The following is a 22,985-nucleotide window of genomic DNA, read 5'->3' on the forward strand; positions in this document are numbered from 1 at the left end:
CTGTGGACAAGACCTTTAACAAGCTATTTTAAAAGGATCATCCCCCTTTAGGTATAAATACTGAGCCCGCAAAACCTACCCCAGTACGTGACAAGTAAAGAAACCAGACCAATCAAACATCAAATGCAAAAAATGCTTTAATAAAGAGGGAGGGTAATAATACTGCCACCATATTAAGAAAAAAAGAATTTACGGTAAGTAAAAATTTCTGTTTTTTCTGTCATATGGTGGCAGTAACCTCTGGGATATAGCAAGAATTCCTCTGGGCGGGACCTATGCCACGACGGCTTGTAACACCTTACGCCCAAAAGCAGCCTCAGAGGCAGAGAATATGTCTAGCCGGTAGTGCTTGATAAAGGTGTTGAAGGACGACCAGCATGCCGCCTTGCAAATGACTTCTGGAGATGCCAGTGCTCTTTCTGCCCATGAGGTAGCCATGGCTCGAGTAGAATGGGCCTTGATTGTAGCAGGAGACTGAAGACCTGAGGAAGAATATGCCAAATCGATAGCCTGAATAAGCCAACGAGATAAGGTCCCACGGGAAGCTACCTTGCCCTTTAGGTGACCCTGAAAATTAACAAACAGGTGATCCGAAACTCTAAACTCCTTTGTTCTGTTTAAATATATACATAGCGCTCTTCTTCTTGAAGGGATGAGGGCGCACTAAAAAAGGAAGGTAAAATAATAGGTTGATTAACATTTTTTGAAGATAAAACTTTCGGAAGAAAAGATGGTCTCGGGTAAAGAACCACTTTGTCCTCATGAAAAATGGTGAATTCATCTGAGGAGGATAGGGCGTGAAGTTCTTTTGGCTGACGTGATGGCTACCAAAAACCAATACCTTAAGAGATAAAATTTTTAAAGGAACTTCCTCCAAAGGTTCAAACGGGTTAGTACTAAGGGCCTGAAGGACTAGGGACAAGTCCCACGTCGGAAACACCGATCGTTTAGGAGGTCTCTTGAGGCTGATGGACCTAAAAAATCTTCTGACGAAAACATTGGCTGCCAAATCCTTAATAAGAAAAAAATTCAAAGCTGAGATTTGAACCTTGAGAGTTGAGACTCCCAGGCCTGCGTCAAAGCCGTCTTGCAAAAACTGAAGAATGTTATCTATTGACGGTTGCAATATCGAGACCCGGTGATTCCTACCCCAGTGAAGAAACTTGGACCAAATTCTGAAGTATATCCTAGAAGTTGATCTTCTAGTGGCGTGGAGTAAGACTGTTATTCTCTCATCTTGCAAGCCCTTGTTTCGAAGGATCAGCCTTGCAGTAGCCAAGCCATCAACCTGAAGATTTCCAGTACTTTCAAGGGTAGGTTCCTGTTCACAATGAGATGAACTGAAATGGGAAGCTCCCAATAGTGGATAGTCATCCTCTTTAGGGCCGCAAACCAGACTCTGTTTGGCCAATAAGGGATTATCGCCAATATCCTCGCCTTGTCTGTTCGTATCTTGAGGAGGACCTTTGGGATCAGGGGCAGAGGTGGGAAGATGTAAGCCAGCTGAAAATCCCACCTTATCGATAGAGCGTCTATCCAATTGGGTTGATCCGTTCTGAATAGGGAGGCGAAGTGGAAAACCTTCTTGTTTGATTCTCTTGCCATCAAATCTACTTCTGGAACTCCGAATTTCCCAGTCAAGATTCTGAATACGTCTGGGTTTAGAGACCATTCCTTTTGGTCCCACTTCCCTCTGTTTAAATCGTCGGCTATTATATTGTCGCTGCCTCTTATGTAAACCGCTGCGATGTCTTCTAGATTTCTCTGCGCCCATTCCATAACTTCTGTACAAAGACTGTAAAGCCTTCTTGCTCTGGTTCCTCCCTGTCGATTGATATAAGAGACTACCGTGCGATTGTCTGACTGTATCTTGACCGCTCTTTGAAGTAGCCAAGGTCTGAGGTGATGAAGAGCATACAGAACCGCCAATAATTCTTTGAAATTTGTCGATTCCTCTGCTTCCCTGGAAGACCATTTTCCTTGGAACATGGTGGAGCCTAAGTGGGCTCCCCAACCTGAGTTTGAAGCGTCCGTGGTGACTATTAGCCAGACCTTTGGTAGAAAGGATAAACCTTTTAAAAGGCACTCTGAGGTTTTCCACCAATCTAGTTGCGTCTTCACCTGAGGGGACAGCAGGAATATTTCGTCCAGATCTTCCTCCTTCTTTGACCAGGAAGTCAGGATGTTCCACTGTAAGGGTCTGACCATTGATCTTGCCCATTTGACCGCCGGAAAGGTGGCCGTAAGAAGACCTAACACACTCATGGCCTCTCTGAAGGAACAAGTTTTCATCCTTTGGAGGCTGGAAATCGTTTTTCGGATCTTTTTCCTCTTTCGTTTGGGAAGGAATATTGACATGGAGTCTGAATTGATCTCGAAGCCGAGAAACTCTATAAACTCTTGTTGGAACACAAACTGATTTCTTTAGATTCAAGATCCAGCCATGGTCCTGAAGAAACCTTATAGTGACCTGCAGATCCTCGTGTAGTTGATCTTCGGTATGTGCCACTAGAAGCCAGTCGTCTAAATATGGGATAATTGAAATACCCCTTTCCCTCAAATGAGCAGTTAGAGGAGACAGGATCTTTGTAAAGAACCTTGGAGAGGACGACAGACCGAATGGCAGGGCCCTGAACTGGAAATGAACGGTGTGACTTCTTATTGCAAATCTTAAATATTTCCTTGAAGCGGTGGCTATCGGAACATGAAGATACGCATCCTTTAAGTCTATCTTTACCATAACGTCGCCTCTTTGTAATAGAGGAACAATTGATGCGATTGATTCCATACGGAATCTGTGATAGGGGATAAACGGATTTATCTTCTTCAAATCCAGAATGGGCCGAAACGAGTTGTCCGGTTTTGGAACCAGAAATAGTCTCGAATAGACTCCCCGAAATTCCTGTTTTCTTGGAACTCTTTCTATAACCCCTTTGTGTAGAAGCAGCCTGGTCTGATAATCTAGAGCTCGAGATTTTTTTTCAGACTGGTAAGTTGATAGTAGAAACCTTGATTTTGGTTTTTCCAGAAAAATAATCTTGTGTCTCTTTCGGATAATCTTTAGAACCCAGGGATCCTCTGTGGTCTGTTCCCACACCGGAAAAAAATATTGGAGCCGTCCTCCCACACCTCTGGCGTCAAAAACGCCTCCCCTTGTCTCTGAAGGATCTTTTGACCTCATTACTTTCAAATTTCCGGCTTTTATCCTTTCTTTGAAAAAAAATGTGGTCTCTCTTGAAAGGATCTCCTACCCTTAGATTGGTAATTTCTGTACGCCGGTCTCCAGGAGAACTTTCTATCTTGCGGAAGTGCCTTCTTGGTTTCAGACATCTGTCTTATGATTTCCTCTAAGGGAGCGCCGAATAATTTAGATTTTTCCAGAGGTAGTTCACAAAGGACTGCCTTAGACGCTGTATCTGCCGACCAAGACCTCAACCATAGGGCACGTCTTGCCACAGAAGACAAACCCATGATCCTGGAGGCCAATTTCAGCACCTCAACCGACATATCCAAAAGGAATTCATTCGCCAAATGCATGTTCTGAAACATGTGATACAGATCATCAACATGACCAGACGATACATTTTCTTGTACTAAATTTAGCCACACTTCATTTGCTCTGGCTACTGCTGCTCCTGCTAGTAAGGCTTTGCATTGGAAGCCGGCTGTCTGATAAGCCCGCCTACACGAGGTTTCGGCTCTTTTATCCATAGGATTCTTTAATGCTGCAGTTTCTCCTATAGGGATAGTGGTTCTCTTGGCAATCTGTGCCACCTGAACATCAACTTTTGGGAGATCTTCCCACATAACGTCGCTAGCCAGCCTGAAGACATCCTTGAAGTGTCTGGAAATAAAGGCACGTTTTTCCGGGTTTTTCCATTCCCTAAACATAAAATCAACTAGGCTCTGTTGCACAGAAAAGCCTTTCTTTGGATTTTCTGATCCCTGAGGTAGGATTGTCAGATTTACTTCTTTAATAAATTTACGGATTGCCTCAGAGGGAAACCCCACTGGTTCACTCGACGAGGAACCTGAATCCACTGATTCGAAAGAAGAAGAACATTCTCCCGAAGATGATTCAGATGAAGAAATTCTCTTTCTTTTATTAATCTTTTGTTGAATGGGGGCTTCTACCCTTTTAGATTCTTTAATCGTGTCCAAGGTCTGGGACAAATTCTCCTGGAACCAGGATAGGAAAGATTGCATATCCTTTTGCTTATCTCTTTCCAAAGAGTTTGCAGTACACTGACTGCATATTTTCTCTTAGACCCGTCTGGGAGAGGAGTTGCACATTCGCTGCAAACAATGTTTGGACTTCACCGTAGCCCTAGACATATCTGTAAAAAATAAATGGAGGCTCTTAGAATATAGATCTTCTTCAGAAAGTATTTCAAAGTAAAGATTTCTTTATTAATCTTACCTCAAAATACCTCTGAGCCGTGTGGGGGGGCAGGTGACACGGCGTACCACTTCTGACCTGCATCCATGCTGTCAGTGGGTACCAACACAGCTTTTAAATTTAAATTTCGCGGGTTTTTTTTTTGTGTGTGTATTTCTTTAAGCTTCCGTTTGCGCATGCGTCTTTGCGCACCCGGAAGCTTAGGTGGAACGCAAACACCACCAGGGCGTGCGTTCCACCGATGTGCGCTTGCTCAGAGCGAGCTCCGCCTCCCGGAAGCGTTTTGCCGGAAACCTTCTCGGCACAAATTCAACAGCCTCTGTACACTCCGTAACGGCGTGACAACGGAGCATGGGCCACTCAGCTTACCACCCGGGCAGCTCTCGGACCGGATCCCCCAGACAACATCCCGTGTGCCTCACCAGACGACGAAAGTCCTGTCCATCCCTATCGGGACAAGAAAGAAGACTGGGGTAGGTTTTGCGGGCTCAGTATTTATACCTAAAGGGGGAGGATCCTTTTAAAATAGCTTGTTAAAGGTCTTGTCCACAGGGAGGAGCAAAACCCAGAGGTTACTGCCACCATATGACAGAAAAAAATCGTTAAAAACCCCCGTTAAAAGCGTATCAATTAAACTGATAATAGCTCCTAACTGATTCCTCTTCTGCAACTGTCACTAGTCTAATACTATCCTTACCTTTTTGTGTCACTTTACCCCACTCCCTCTAGCATGTAAGCTCATTGAGCAGGGCCCTCAACCCCTCTGTTCCTGTGTGTCCAGCTTGTCTGGTTACAACTACATGTCTGTTCGTCCACCCATTGTAAAGAGCTGCGGAATTCAACGGCGCTCTATAAATATCATAATAATAAATAATATAAATACTGCCATGGAATACCATGGGGGCTCTATAAGAATAATATAAATACTGCCATGGAATACCACGGGGGCTCTATAAGAATAATATAAATACTACCATGGAATACCATGGGGGCTCTATAAGAATAATATAAATACTGCCATGGAATACCATGGGGGCTCTAAGAATAATATAAATACTGCCATGGAATACCACGGGGGCTCTAAGAATAATATAAATACTGCCATGGAATACCACGGGGGCTCTATAAGAATAATATAAATACTGCCATGGAATACCATGGGGGCTCTAAGAATAATATAAATACTGCCATGGAATACCATGGGGGGGCTCTAAGAATAATATAAATACTGCCATGGAACACCATGGGGGCTCTAAGCATAATATAAATACTGCCATGGAATACCATGGGGGGGCTCTAAGCATAATATAAATACTGCCATGGAACACCATGGGGGCTCTAAGCATAATATAAATACTGCCATGGAATACCATGGAGAAACTATATAAATACTATAAATACTGCCATGGAATACCATGGGGGGGGGCTCTATAAGAATAATATAAATACTGCCATGGAATACCATGGGGGCTCTATAAGAATACTATAAATACTGCCATGGAATACCACGGGGCTCTATAAGAATACTATAAATACTGCCATGGAATACCATGCGGGCTCTAAGAATAATATAAATACTGCCATGGAATACCATGGGGGGGCTCTAAGAATAATATAAATACTGCCATGGAATACCATGGGGGCTCTATAAGAATAATATAAATACTGCCATGGAATACCATGGGGGCTCTAAGAATAATATAAATACTGCCATGGAATACCATGGGGGGGCTCTAAGAATAATATAAATACTGCCATGGAATACCATGGGGGGGCTCTAAGCATAATATAAATACTGCCATGGAACACCATGGGGGCTCTAAGCATAATATAAATACTGCCATGGAATACCATGGAGAAACTATATAAATACTATAAATACTGCCATGGAATACCATGGGGGGGGCTCTATAAGAATAATATAAATACTGCCATGGAATACCATGGGGGCTCTATAAGAATAATATAAATACTGCCATGGAATACCATGGGGGCTCTATAAGAATAATATAAATACTGCCATGGAATACCATGGGGGGGCTCTAAGCATAATATAAATACTGCCATGGAACACCATGGGGGCTCTAAGCATAATATAAATACTGCCATGGAATACCACGGGGGCTCTATAATAATATAAATACTGCCATGGAATACCATGGGGGCTCTATAAGAATAATATAAATACTGCCATGGAATACCATGGGGGCTCTATAATAATATAAATACTGCCATGGAATACCATGGGGGCTCTATAAGAATAATATAAATACTGCCATGGAATACCATGGGGGCTCTAAGAATAATATAAATACTGCCATGGAATACCATGGGGGCTCTATAAGAATAATATAAATACTGCCATGGAATACCATGGGGGCTCTATAAGAATAATATAAATACTGCCATGGAATACCATGGGGGCTCTATAATAATATAAATACTGCCATGGAATACCATGGGGGCTCTAAGAATAATATAAATACTGCCATGGAATACCATGGGGGGGCTCTAAGAATAATATAAATACTGCCATGGAATACCATGGGGGCTCTATAAGAATAATATAAATACTGCCATGGAATACCATGGGGGCTCTATAAGAATAATATAAATACTGCCATGGAATACCATGGGGGGGCTCTAAGAATAATATAAATACTGCCATGGAATACCATGGGGGCTCTATAAGAATAATATAAATACTGCCATGGAATACCATGGGGGCTCTATAAGAATAATATAAATACTGCCATGGAATACCATGGGGGGGCTCTAAGAATAATATAAATACTGCCATGGAATACCATGGGGGCTCTAAGCATAATATAAATACTGCCATGGAATACCATGGGGGCTCTATAAGAATAATATAAATACTGCCATGGAATACCATGGGGGCTCTATAATAATATAAATACTGCCATGGAATACCATGGGGGCTCTAAGAATAATATAAATACTGCCATGGAATACCATGGGGGCTCTAAGAATAATATAAATACTGCCATGGAATACCATGGGGGCTCTATAAGAATAATATAAATACTGCCATGGAATACCATGGGGGCTCTAAGCATAATATAAATACTGCCATGGAATACCACGGGGGCTCTATAATAATATAAATACTGCCATGGAATACCATGGGGGGGCTCTAAGAATAATATAAATACTGCCATGGAATACCATGGGGGCTCTATAAGAATAATATAAATACTGCCATGGAATACCATGGGGGCTCTATAAGAATAATATAAATACTGCCATGGAATACCATGGGGGCTCTAAGAATAATATAAATACTGCCATGGAATACCACGGGGGCTCTATAATAATATAAATACTGCCATGGAATACCATGAGGGCTCTATAACAATAATTTAAATACTGCCATGGAATACCATGGGGGCTCTATAAGAATAATATAAATACTGCCATGGAATACCATGGGGGGCTCTAAGAATAATATAAATACTGCCATGGAATACCATGGGGGCTCTAAGCATAATATAAATACTGCCATGGAATACCATGGGGGGGCTCTAAGAATAATATAAATACTGCCATGGAATACCATGGGGGCTCTATAAGAATAATATAAATACTGCCATGGAATACCATGGGGGCTCTAAGAATAATATAAATACTGCCATGGAATACCATGGGGGCTCTATAAGAATAATATAAATACTGCCATGGAATACCATGGGGGCTCTATAAGAATAATATAAATACTGCCATGGAATACCATGGGGGCTCTAAGCATAATATAAATACTGCCATGGAATACCATGGGGGCTCTATAATAATAATATAAATACTGCCATGGAATACCATGGGGGCTCTAAGCATAATATAAATACTGCCATGGAATACCATGGGGGGGCTCTAAGAATAATATAAATACTGCCATGGAATACCATGGGGGCTCTATAAGAATAATATAAATACTGCCATGGAATACCATGGGGGCTCTAAGAATAATATAAATACTGCCATGGAATACCATGGGGGCTCTATAAGAATAATATAAATACTGCCATGGAATACCATGGGGGGGCTCTATAAGAATAATATAAATACTGCCATGGAATACCATGGGGGCTCTATAAGAATAATATAAATACTGCCATGGAATACCATGGGGGCTCTATAAGAATAATATAAATACTGCCATGGAATACCATGGGGGCTCTATAAGAATAATATAAATACTGCCATGGAATACCATGGGGGCTCTATAATAATATAAATACTGCCATGGAATACCATGGGGGGGCTCTAAGAATAATATAAATACTGCCATGGAATACCATGGGGGCTCTATAAGAATAATATAAATACTGCCATGGAATACCATGGGGGGGCTCTAAGAATAATATAAATACTGCCATGGAATACCATGGGGGCTCTATAAGAATAATATAAATACTGCCATGGAATACCATGGGGGCTCTAAGAATAATATAAATACTGCCATGGAATACCATGGGGGCTCTATAAGAATAATATAAATACTGCCATGGAATACCATGGGGGCTCTATAAGAATAATATAAATACTGCCATGGAATACCATGGGGGGGCTCTATAAGAATACTATAAATACTGCCATGGAATACCATGGGGGGGCTCTATAAGAATACTATAAATACTGCCATGGAATACCATGGGGGCTCTAAGAATAATATAAATACTGCCATGGAATACCATGGGGGGGCTCTAAGCATAATATAAATACTGCCATGGAACACCATGGGGGCTCTAAGCATAATATAAATACTGCCATGGAATACCATGGAGAAACTATATAAATACTATAAATACTGCCATGGAATACCATGGGGGGGGCTCTATAAGAATAATATAAATACTGCCATGGAATACCATGGGGGCTCTATAAGAATAATATAAATACTGCCATGGAATACCATGGGGGCTCTATAAGAATAATATAAATACTGCCATGGAATACCATGGGGGCTCTAAGAATAATATAAATACTGCCATGGAATACCATGGGGGCTCTAAGAATAATATAAATACTGCCATGGAATACCATGGGGGCTCTATTAGAATAATATAAATACTGCCATGAAATACCATGGGGGGGCTCTATAAGAATAATATAAATACTGCCATGGAACACCATGGGGGCTCTATAAGAATAATATAAATACTGTCATGGAATACCATGGGGGCTCTATAAGAATAATATAAATACTGCCATGGAATACCATGGGGGGGCTCTAAGAATAATATAAATACTGCCATGGAATACCATGGGGGCTCTAAGCATAATATAAATACTGCCATGGAATACCATGGGGGGGCTCTAAGAATAATATAAATACTGCCATGGAACACTATGGAGAAACTATATAGATAATATAAATACTGCCATGGGGGCAATATATAAAGACGGTTATGGAATAACATGGAGAAACTATACAAGTAATAAAAATACAAATTAATGTTTGTGTACAGTATATTCCATGGCAGACACAGAATTTGTTGATTTTTTTATATCATTCCTCCATATCATTCCATGCCAGTATTAATATTATGTAATGTATGTATTGCCTATTTGTCAGAAACACACAATACAAAGGTGTTCACTAAATTCTGATCACAAACAGGTGCACAAAAAAAAAAAAAAAAAAACAACATGTGAGAGACTAAAGAACACGGAGACTGAGCAACAATACAATCAGTCAGTCTTGGCATTATAAAGGTGCTTTAAAACAAATGAGACGTACCTAGCTGTTCTCCCGACTCGGTGGATATATGTGTTGGCATCTTCCGGGCAATCAAACTGCAGGACCCAATTCACTGCAGGGAAATCTGTGCCAAAAAGAAATGAGACTCCTCTATATAAACGGTGCATTATTTATTATCCAAACACAAAGAAACCAGTACCCGCTTCTCACATTAACAGCCAACAGAATACACAAATAAAAGGAAACTCACAAATAATACACAAGCATGCTTCACACTAAGAGCATAATGCTATAGATTTGGAAATAAAATATACAGTATCCAGGACATCAATAAATATAGGTAGCTTGGAAAATCTTTTTAATTCAGCTAGATAGCCTTTAAATTTTGAAATCTGATTTTCAGTTCAATACAAATTTACTCTTTAGTGTATAAACCACACAAATTCATGAAAACTTTGCCATGAACCCCACCATAGATTTTAAAATAAATTCATGAATTTTTCACAAAAATGAGACTTTATCAGGAATTAATGAGAATTAAGGCATATATATATATATATATATATATATATATATATATATATATATATATATAGCTGAACCGGATAAAATTCTCCAAGTTAGATATCTTTAATTTGGCTATTTGTGGCCTTAAATTAGAAATTCACTTTAAATTCAGTGTAAATTCCTGACAATTGTCTGTGAATAACCCTGAAAGTATGTTGATAATAAGGAATGTATCTATAGAAACATATGCTAACTGAATAAATAAAATAAAACCTACAAACGGCTCTCTGTCAAACACATAAGCAGGCCAAGAAAACCATAAGAATGGTTTGATTGTCTCTTTAGCCCGGTCATTTAAAATGCTACCTTTAATGGAACACTTCAAGCACTGTGGCCACTACAGCTTGCTGTACGCTTACGGAACCAGGAGTACCCTGGCACCCTGCCAGAGTAAGTGAATGACAACTAACCTGGGTACCGCGGAGTAACAGTCACCACCACCTCCATGGTGGTCTCCATGCACTGCATAGCTTAGCTCAGGGATAGGAGCTTCTGGCATCTGCTCACCTAGCAAGACTACAGGTAAGTTGTCAAACACTTCTCAAAAGGTTTGACTAATAATTCTGGAGGGCACTCATGGCACCATAGTCATTAAAGCAGGATGTCGTGATTATGGTGCATGGATACTTCCTTTAATATGGGCTTCATTACTTGTAAGAAATCCCTGCCATATTTTGTACAGGTCTCAGCCCCTGAAGCATTCAAGATGTTTTAAAAGAAAAGAAAAAAAAAAGAAAAGGAACCGGCCTGCAAATTAATTTCCTGTCATCAATACAGTGAAGTAAAAAATGGTTTCTCTCAATACATGGCTCTCTCTCTGACTGGGCCAAGGGTAATTCAAAGCCAGGTTCATCTACAAGAATTTGATGGTATTTGGCAACGAACCGTACTTTGGAATTCTGGGTATTTCTTGGAGTAGAACCAAAATGAATCTCTGAAATGTGTCGCTGTGAGTTGCTATAACGCACAGGGATTTAATAGGCTCTATCAACCATGCCGTTTGCTTGTCTATACTGCAATCATGAGAGGTTTTAGTACTGCAACACTTTCAGCAAGATATATCATTAATCAGTGCCAATTGAGAGCCAAACACTGCACCTCACTGTCTGCACTAGGGATGCAGAGGAATCCATAACATTTCTATGGGTAACACTCAAAACGTTGGCAGTGACAACTGTTAAGACTTTCAATTATTATTTGAAATGGTATACTGGTTGTAATGTTTTGATTGTCACTTTAAATAATTACAGTGACAAATCTGTTAAAGATTTAAAGTATTAGCTTGTGCAAAAATACCTACGGTATATTAAATTATGTATACATGATCACAACCGAATACCCACTATACATGCACACATATTCAATTATCAAACTCACCATTAGCCTTTGGTGAGAAACTATTTAGCCTAGAACTTGAAATATAAATTTAGTAAGGAATTAAGTAGGCCAAGTAGCAGACTAGTGCCGCTAATCAAATGCCCTGGATTAATTTATCAGCAAATGTAACCACCTCTATAAAAGCCAAAGTTTTAGCAGTTTGCTTGGCTGGAGCACTCAGGTATGTGTTAACACAACGCCAAGGAGAAAAGACATCAGCAATGATCTTAAAGAAGCATCAAACTGGGAAGGGTTATGAGACCATTTCTGAACAATTTAAAGGTCATCATTCTACAGTGAAAAAAAAGATTATTCAAAAGTGGAAACATATAAAAGTCCTGTGAGTGCCCTCTGTTTACAAAGCTGGAGTTTGGCATCAAGGCGATTACAAGACCGGGAGCAGTGAGTGGAGGGAACAAGTAAGTGTGTGTGTGAAAAGGTGAGACCACAAACACACACACACACACACACACACAAAACACACGTTGCAAAGGAACTGCTCAATTTGCGAATCATCAGTCAAAAGAAACTTTTAATGAAAGGGGTTCTCTGTAACTGCAAATATGTAAAAGCCAATAGAAGTTTTCACATTTGTTTCCTTTGTCTGTAAGTCCAATAGAAAGTATAAAAGAAACATGCATTATAGTACAACATGACACGGTTTCTGACAGATGAACTACCAGATGCCTATTAGACACCTATCTCCAGCCAACCACTGCAATACAAGTAATCAGGCAGTGCATTATATGCAAAGACACCCAAATGTAACAATGCCATGTTAAAAACTTTCGTTTCACTTTAATTCTCCAATTTGCATCTAGGTTGCTGGCTCAGTGCAATTCCATGTAAATTGTACACACCTGCATGACATCACACTGTGGAACAGGCAAGTGTGCAAAACAAGATTAGAAACCATGTCAATCTTGCTGGGAAGGAATGTACGTACCCAGGCCTCTAGCTGCAATGTCTGTGGCAAACAGCACGGCTGCCTTTTTTCTCACGAAGTCTGTGTACACCTCCATCCTCTTCATCTGCTGCTGTTTGCCATGGAGAGCCAGAATGGGAGTACCAGGCCGTAGCCTGCAAAACGTCCGAAAAAAGTACTGCACCTGGTACGGGACAATATTGTGATTACTCCAACATGGACAATAATAGGAGATTACACATAATGCATAAAATGTATTCATCACATAATCCAAAAGATATATATTAACCCCTTAAGGACACATGACGTGTGTGACATGTCATGATTCCCTTTTATTCCAGAAGTTTGGTCCTTAAGGGGTTAAACCAAACAGGAAACGTCAGGTCTCTTGTAGCTAGTCTTCGCATTCCCCAAAGATCTCAACACAACTAAATCATTTAATAACCCCAATCTTCTTATTGTAAATAGTGGGGCAGACTATGGTGCATGTTGCCTCTTAATAGCAGTCACAATATAGTGCTCAATGAGGTTTATGTAAATTTACAATGACCTAAACACTGCAATGATATATGGTTGATAATGTAAAAAGAAACCCCCCCCCCCAAAAAAAAATACACTGCCGGAATATCAAATCTGACAATGAACAAACTGCATGAATTACAAAAAGCTACTGGAATTTTAAAGATTTGTGATTTCAGCTGAGGACTTCAGCACTACCCACTAATCCTCAGAGGGACTGCCACGGGGTCTGAAGCACGTGATGCACACAGGGTGAAAGGAGCGCTATAGTGTCAGGAATACAAACATGCATTCCAGACACTAAAGCTCTAAAAACACAGTTTAGGTGACTGCCCACCCTTGCCTCTAGTTAAAAGGGTATTTAACCTTTGTTGCAGCACTGCACCAGTCTCATAGAGGTGCTTCCTGGATCAGTTCTGCACACTGTGCAGCACTGAGCCAGGAAGCACCTCTACTGGTCATCAGAATGACTGCCACTAGAGGTGTTATTAAAAAGTAATGTAAGGGGGGGGCGGGGCTTGAACGCTGAGCTGAGAAGTCGCATGTAGACACAGCTCCAGCTTTATTCGACTAATATAGTGGGAAAAATCCCACAACACAGCCCAGGAACGCTACAAAAAGGGCTACCAATAGCCGGGCGAAGTGCTGCAGAACCTTTTGGTACCACACAAGCGACTGTTCCTGCTTATTACTGCGATATGCGCCTGAGGCCTAGCATGGATGGCGGCCTGGAGGCCGGGGGAGGCGGCCGATCCCCCGACACAGCGGCTCACCCGTTCTCCCGCAACCCCCCCCTATGGACCGGCGGGGGATATCCCGGTCCCCGCTGGAAGGTCATCCTCACCTACAACAAGGGAAAATATCGCCGAGCGGCGGGTCACACAAAGCACCCAAGATGGCCACCAAACCGCACCCCCAGCTACATGAGGAGAGCCCAGAGCTCCAACAATGGAGACTGCACTCCGAGATCCAGTTTGAACAAATCTGGCAAGCGTTCTGTAGGCGCTTACAACACAGACCCCCCTCTCAAGCCTTACCTTCGGCGCAGGAAAACAAAGCAGCAGCAGCTCCTCGTCCATCCTATCCTGGGCAGGAGGCCCACACAGAGGTACGTCCACCAGGCCACTCCAGAGGCCGGAAGGCTCCCCGTAAACCTCAGAGCCCTGGCACCCAAGCACAAGCTGAGCGGAGCAAAGCCAAGCCACAGCCTGCTAAGCAGAACCCTACCACACAAGCTAAAAAGCGGAGGAGGGTTGTCAAACGCTGTCATCATGGTCCGGCCGTGAGCCCCCACCGCCGGTACGACCCATGCCCTGGGAGAAATCCTGTCTACCGCATGGCAGAGCAGCATGGAGGAAGACCGCGACCTCAAATGAAGAGGCAGGCTACAACACATGCGGGCGCCTACCCGGGCCCAACAGGGACAGATAAGGCACTGCAGCCTGGGGATAAGGCACTGCAGCTTACACCCCGTCTTTGTCTCCTCGGCCTGACCATATCACCTGAGTATGAGGAGACGTGGGGCTGGGGGAAAGGCCTGAACCTTTCGACTAGTGACAGCGTCTCTCCCACTGCAGGCATTGGATGAATGGGCTGCTGACCACCCTGCAGCAAAGCTAATTTCCACGCTGCCAGCCCTCTATCACCGGAGGACACCGACTAACCCCTGCCGAAATCACCTGGACGCTATCCAGTTACCAGTCTCTTTTGACTTTGCGATTTTGCCTCTTTTATCATTACTCTGCTAGCCCATATATTACCTGTCTTTCCTAGAGCGCATTAATGATTTATAGATCATGAATATGTGTAGCATGTCTTAATCTGGGTTTTAATTTCTTTTTGTTTACCATACCTACTTCACTCGACTAACCAACCTGCAATTAGAGCTATCCTTAGTAGATATAGCCGATAGGTATATTTGTATAGCCTGGAGTTTAGCTTTTATATGCTGAGTGGGTGCAGGGCGAGAGTATCTGACCTGATGTTATGTTATTGCTCAACGGATTATTCACCTTAGACGAGACCAAACTAGTCAATCGATTGCCTAGCTTAACCTGCCTGAGCTAATATGCTAATGTTATAAAGCAGAAAGTTTTACGTGCTTTATAACCCTGTTTTCCTGCTTTAATTTTATACGCTTCTTACTTAACCTTATTGAATAATATGTGGTGTAATACGCGCTGAGCTGCGCAATACGGTTTGTTCGTTTATTTAGCAAACAATTCTATGTGTGAGCCTCCTTATAATCGTGATACCGCACCATGACCGTGGCTAATACCGCAAACCAACTGTTGTTTTGTGACACATTGCTCTATTTAACCGTGTACCCCACCTGTCCTGTTCACAGAGCAGGGAAAGGTGCCTGTAATATCGATGCAGCTTTGCATTCTAGAATACTTATGTAATAAGATACCATGCTATAGTGACTACCCTCCTGAGCAGTTAGCACTCTAAGCCTGAAATTAATGCTTTAACCTTTATGCCTACGCGTATGTTATTTTAGTTAATGCCTATTAATCTATTAACTTTTGCATACCTTTAGCTTAAACAAGCGGCAATCTACATGTCTTTACCAACAAACTGCTCATATATTGCCTCACAACGTATAAGCTTGTTTTCACTAAAAAAAAAAAAAATGTGCACTGTTTTAATGCCATGACTGTATAGTAACTGTGTTATGCTTTGGCTCTCAAACGCTGTTGTGGCGAGGAAAGCTGTGTTATCTTTCATGCACGCAAAAATAAAGAATTAAAAAAAAAAAAAAAAGAAAAAAAAAAGTAATGTAAGCACTGCCTCTGCTCTAAAAAGGCAGTGTTTACATTAAAAAGCTTGCAAAGACAAACTATATACACCAGAACTACATGAAGCTGTAGTTGTTTTGGTGACTATAGTGTCCCTTTAAGCACACATCCACACAATAAATATTAAAACATAGCATTATAACTTTTAATAAAACAAAAAATAAGAAGGGGATGAATTGATAAATGATCAAAGCAACAGAATGATTTTCCACATCTACGCTAGGCAAGTCACTTGTAAAAACTACATAGCATACAGGTGATACTCGAAAAATTAGAATATCATGCAAAAGTTCATTTATTTCAGTAATGCAAAGTAAAAGGGGAAACAAATATATGAGATAGACGCATTACATGCAAAGCAAGATAGTTCAATCCGTGATTTGTCATAAGTGCAATGATTATGGCTTACAGCTCATGAAAACCCCAAATACGTCAGTAGATTAGAATATTGTGAAAAGGTACAATATTCTAGGCTCACAGTGTCCCACTCTAATTAGCTAAGTAAGCCATAACACCTGCAATGGGTTTCTGAGCCCTTAAAATGGTATCTCAGTCTGGTTCAGTAGGAATCACAATCATGGGGAAGACTGCTGACCTGACAATTGTGCAGAAAACCATCATTGACACCCTCCATAAGGAGGGAAAGCCTCAAAAGGTAATTGCGAAGGAAGTTGGATGTTCCCAAAGTGCTGTATCAAAGCGCATTAATATAAAAGTTATGTGGAAGGGAAAGTGTGGAAGAAAAAGCACAAGCAGCAGGGATGACCGCAGCCTGGAGAGGATTGTCAGGAAAAGGCCATTCACAAGGAGTGGACTGAGGCTAGAGTCAGTGCACCAAAAGCCACCACACACAGACGGATCCTGGACATGGGCTTCAGATGTCGTATTCCTCTTGTCAAACCGCTCCTGAACAACAAACAACGTCAGAAGCATCTTACCTGGGCTAAAGAAAAACAGACCTGGTCTGTTGCTCAGTGGTCCAAAATCCTCTTTTCTGATGAGAGCAACTTTTGCATCTCATTTGGAAGCCAAGGACCCAGAGTCTGGAGGAAGAATGGAGAGGGACACACTGCAAGATGCTTGAAGTCCAGTGTGAAGTTTCCACAGTCTCTGTTGATTTGGGGAGCCATGTCATCTGCTGGGGTTGGTCCACTGTGCTTCATTAAGTCCAGGGTCAACGCAGCCGTCTACCAGGAGATTTTGGAGCACTTCATGCTTCCTTCCGCAGAGTTTTATGGGGATGCTGACTTCATTTTCCAGCAGGACTTGGCACCTGCCCACACTGCCAAAAGCACCAATGTCTGGTTCAATGACCGTGGGATTACTGTGCTTGATTGGCCAGCAAACTCGCCTGACCCGAACCCCATAGAGAATCTATGGGGCATTGCCAAGAGAAAGATGAGAGAAATGAGACCGAACAACGCAGAAGAGCTGAAGGCAGCTATTGAACCATCCTGGTCTTCCATAACACCTCAGCAGTGCCACAGGCTGATAGCTTCCATGCCACGCCACATTGAGACAGTAATTCCTGCAAAAGGGGCCCAAACCAAGTACTGAGTCCATATGCATGCTTATAATTTTCAGAGGTCCGATATTGTTCTATGTACACTCCTTGTTTTATTGATTGCATTAAATATTCTAATTTACCGAGATTGTGGATTTGGGGTTTTCATGAGCTGCAAGCCATAATCATCGCACTTATGACAAATCACAGCTTGAACTATCTTGCTTTGCATGTAATGCGTCTATCTCATATATTAGTTTCCCCTTTTACGTTCCATTACTGAAATAAATGAACTTTTGCACGATATTCTAATTTTTCGAGTATCACCTGTATAATGAGTTTGAATCATGAATGTTAAATTCAGCTCATTTGAATTTGCCATTTGATTTAGCACATCACAGTTCACTGTTTAGTAATTAAACTTACAACACATGAAAGCCAACAGTGGTCATCTGACTAAATTGCTCCTTTTGAAATTCAGCAGCACCGAGTCAAGGTAGGCATGCTTAGGAGAGTGTCTCACTTTTAAAACCAACATTAACCCCTTCACTCACACACGATGCAATTCAATGATTTCACACTGAACCTCAACAGTCAGAGCTGTGGTCAGTAATCATCTGCACAGAGGTTGTACTGCATGTGCAAATCAGGAGAAACCTCTTCCCAGCTGTCTGACAATAGAACATAAGACTGGGTTAAGTGGAGGATTAGATGTCACTCCTTCACAGAGTGCCCCTAGGCACTTTCAACACCTTTCCTGAGCTCAAGCCTATGTGTTCACAATGGACATCAACCTAACCTTAAAGAAGAGGCATCAATGGACAATGTAAGAACAGTGCAGACTCCACGTGTCCTGCCAGAGTACAGACGAACCCCCTATGATAACATTGTCAACCTTATGTACTTCTCAGTTAAACTGATCCATACATGACTTGGCAGGGGACCTGGTCTCCCTAAATAAGGACCAACCCCTTAACTTCAGGTTTGCAGATAATAAAATCTTACTTTAGTTAGAAGTTTAGCCTGGGAGGCAGAAACAGAACAGAGGATTCTAAGGGGGCTAGAGGTGGAGGAGCTCCCTGAAGCATTGGATTATGGGCATTCCTGCCTTCTCCAGATATTAGAGATTTCATCTTATATGTCACAACTCATCGACGCCAACCATTCAAAGAAAGACAAGAGAAGCATAGAGAAAGGGGTTCTACAGAGACATCACTACATGCCCAGTGATATTCAGATGCATGGCCTTTAGCCTTTACCAAGCAACTGTATTTACGGTTTGTGCCTTATTTTACATTCCACTGTTAGTCAAGGAATCTGCATTACTAAAACCGGGTAAAATAAAAATTAATTTAAAACTGGTTTTACAATCTTTGCTCTGTGTTTGTTACTGAGGTTGAGTGTGACAGTATACAAGAAGCAGATGTAACTAAAATGATACAGGTTTCACTTCTCTTGTAAGCAGCTTGAATACCATACCTCTTTGCAGCTGGCAAAGAACACAATGCTCTTTTTCTTTAGGTGGTTCTTCACAAATGAATACAATAAGTTTATCTTCTGTTCCAGATCACAAACAACAAAATTCTGTTCCAATGTTGCAGGGGTGCTAAAAACAAAAACAAAACAAAAAAAAAGTTAAAATGTCATTAAAAATAAAAAATTCAGTTCGTACATGGGAAATTGCTTATTAATTTCTCCTTCCATAGGTTCTCACTCAAGAATGCCGTTTAGGATTGCTAACATTCTTTACTACTGCCATCTAAATTCAACTCTACACTGGAACTGGGAATCTCCATCTTGGCTGCCTGATGATTATTATTATTATTATGACTACTATTATTAGAGATAACAGAGAAAGAGAAACATTGAGGGTTATATGTGAAAAATTATTTTCTGAAAAGCAGTCTAAAGTTGTAAAATTAGGACAATCACTATGGAAACAGTGGAACCTGTATGTATATTGCATTTGGGGTCCCCACCCCTTTTTACATGTTTGAACCACTTTTCAGAAGAGAAATGCAAACTGTGCCTTGATTGTGCCAGGACAGATCAGAATTGTTTGTTTGATAAACTATTCACTCAAATTTTGAATTAAACAGAACATTAAAAAAGTGAAAGAAATACAAAAAATAAATTAAAGATTATTGTACAAGAAAATAAATAAATGAAAAAAAATGACTTTTTGAACAAATTTTAACTTTTTTTGTAAAAGTCATATCTGTACTGTGGATCGGCTCATGCTCTGCTTGGCTGCACAAAGCCTTTCTTACAAAGCCTTTCTGCTATTCCCTCTGTGCTGAGCACAGCATGACAGGGGGAGTCTGACTTCACTAGAATCCCATTTCCAAGCAGGAATCAATCAGTGGTGTGAGATAAACATACCCACTGGTTTCAGCTCACTGCTTGGTAATTGCTAGTCGGAGGGCATAATTGCTCATTTTAATTAATCACTACAGTATTTAAATTTATTAGAGGCGTTCAGATCAGCCTGTCAAAGGAATTGCTCGCACATAGCGTTTCTTCCCGAGCAGGGTGTGTAAGACAAGATAATACCAGGAGAGGGGAGACTTTGACAGCTGCACTCCTTTTTAGTAAAAAGTTAAAATATTGCCTCATTAGCGAAGCTGCCACATAATATAAACCCCATAAATCAAGCTGGCTGCAGATCATGTTCTTCTAAATTTAATTTACCCAAGAATATCAGACCGTTCCAGAGCGGAGGTGAGGGGAAGCAGGGATCACCTTGTTCACCTATAATACACTGATCCTTCTGCAGCTCAATTTCACTGTATAATAAACAGCTTTGTAGTTAAAACCTGGGTTAGATGTACGACACCTACAAACATAACCAGTTTCACCCATAAATAGAATCAATGACATGAGGTGGTTTCTGGTAAACATGACTATGAGGCTGGGACAGAAAGTGAATAACCGTTACAAAGAATAAACAGGTTATGGCAAACCTCTGATGTGTATACAGCAAAACATACAGTGTACTATTAAAAATATATATATATGCAGCTCAATAATGATTGCCATTAAGGTTTAAACAGTGTAGTGCACCTCTAAACTTGGCCTTTCTACTGTAACAATGTGGAGACTGCGTATAATCTATACGTAACATTAACTAAAGTGTGCCATATTTGCCTGTTGTGATCCCAACTCATGAACTACTTGTGGCAGTGTGGATCCTATATAATGAGAAAAAAACGGCAGTGAATACAACCAATAATAAAAGGTTTATTCACTCAAAATTGAATTGTGGTTATTTGAAAGCTACACTGTAAAAATCATTGGATGTCATATGGATAATGGACAGTATATAAAATGTATGATTTCTGATAATAAATGAAGCACTACATAGTGGTTATGGTGCCAGGAGTTTGCTACCTGCACCCTGGAGAATCTTTATGTAATCACAACCCTCCCTTTCAACAATAGATATCAATTGTGTCTTAATTAGTAATACAGATTAAGGAACAGCGCACTCATAAAATGCATTTCTAATTTTTTTAAGGCTATTTAAAATCACCTCTCAGCAAACAAACATAGGGATTCAGTTCACATTGTGTTAAGCCCACCGCTACTTCACATTAATTTTGAAAACTGCCATGGCGAAGGGAATTTACAGCTTCTACCCTTGAGGGCAGGAATGGGAACACACACACACCTGCAAGGGGGAGACAAAATCTCAAGCCCCTTCATCAGTGCACTCTCCCATGCCTCCCTACACTGAAATCTGCATTTATTTATTTTTCACCCTTCCTTGTCCATCCCCCCCACTGATTCACAGCTGTGAGAACAGACTAATCAAGTGCTTTTCTATGAGGGCAATTTAAATGGACCACAAAGAAGGTAAAAGTGATGCAGCGTGATGTTGAACGAGGCATGGAAGAACTTAATCTAGCAATGGATTCCAGGTAAGTTTTATCTTCTTTTACAAGTCTTTAATGAAAAAGAGGGGGCTGGACAAGCTACAAATGCCCAACAGGGCTTCATCTCATTGAAGTGTTAACATCTTGAGTCTCCTGGCACTGTCCTCCCCAGCAACACATTCCCTCTGCTTGGGCTAAGGTGGAAGCATTAGCCTGAGAAGTAATAGGCGATAGGCCAATAGTACCACCTGACTGCTTTTAGCCCATCACCGTGCTAATTGCTGGTACAGCTTGAAGGAAGTATGTAATCTCTGCCTTAGCCAAACCTCCAGTGGGGGCGGAGCAATGGGAATCCAGGTACCCTCATTCAGTGTTATAATTCCTCGAAAATGGTTAAACACTGAAGGTAGGGACAATGCCTGGGGACTCCAAGCACTATAACCAATTCAATAAAATGAAGTGGTTAGATTTCCTACAGTGTCCCTTTAAAAGGCATTCAGGTTTGATAGCAGCAATATGATAAATCACACAAACGTATGATGCATCACACACAGCATTTGTCATTACGGTACATTTTACTAATAATATGTCTGTCACCCATCATGAAAATACATAAAAATTAGTGAAAACATTTTACAGTAAAAAAAAAAAAAAAAAAGCCAAAGAAATGTACCTGAATTTTGCCTTTTCATGAACCCAAACGTATTCTGGATCTTTTAAGCTTAAACGAGCAAGATCTTTCACAGATTTTGTCTGGGTTGCAGAGAAGAGTAGGGTCTGGCGTTTCTTTGGTAAGTTTTCTACAATTGCATTGATGGTTTCAGAGAACCCCAAATCAAGGATCCGATCTGCTTCATCAAGAACTAGAACAAAAAGGAAAATATATTGAAGTCATAACAATGTATTCAACATTACACCTAAACCTACAAACAACACATTACAGCGGTGAATTGTAAAAGACCACTCCAAGTACCACAGAAGGTCACTGTAGTGGTTATGGTGCCTCAAATTGTAAGTAGTCAGCTGATGTCTGTCAGTCAATGAGCTAAGCCCTGCACGGTAGTGGAGGCACAAAGCGATGCCAGATAGACCCCAGGTAAGAAGTCAAATAAAAAAAAAAATTCAACGGTTTGACTTCTTACAATGGGGGTTCTCCTGTCACCATAATCACTACAATGCGCTGCAGGGGTTATGGTGGTTGGCGTGTTCCCCCAAAGCACAATACCATCTTCTAATGGTTTGTCAGCCAGCCAATGGGCAGGCCCTTCAATGTAGGGTTTAGCTCAGGAGAGCTAA

The 22,985-nt window shown here is 41.1% G+C and overlaps 1 protein-coding gene across 2 annotated transcripts in view; it reads right to left on the reverse strand.

The window, feature by feature from the left end:
• The window catches only part of DDX10 (DEAD-box helicase 10), a 192,613-nt gene that overhangs the window by 163,881 nt on the left and 5,747 nt on the right, over positions 1 to 22,985 (reverse strand). For both annotated transcript variants that reach the window (XM_063430098.1, XM_063430090.1), the window contains exons 6-9: positions 22,363 to 22,552; positions 19,294 to 19,420; positions 13,012 to 13,174; positions 10,161 to 10,245 (exon numbers count right to left, since the gene is read on the reverse strand). In XM_063430098.1, the coding sequence (XP_063286168.1) occupies positions 10,161 to 10,245; positions 13,012 to 13,174; positions 19,294 to 19,420; positions 22,363 to 22,552 (565 nt within the window). The remainder of the gene's footprint in view (positions 1 to 10,160; positions 10,246 to 13,011; positions 13,175 to 19,293; positions 19,421 to 22,362; positions 22,553 to 22,985) is intronic.

This window comes from Pelobates fuscus, chromosome 1 (genome assembly GCF_036172605.1).
Source record: "Pelobates fuscus isolate aPelFus1 chromosome 1, aPelFus1.pri, whole genome shotgun sequence".
Taxonomy (NCBI): domain Eukaryota; kingdom Metazoa; phylum Chordata; class Amphibia; order Anura; family Pelobatidae; genus Pelobates; species Pelobates fuscus.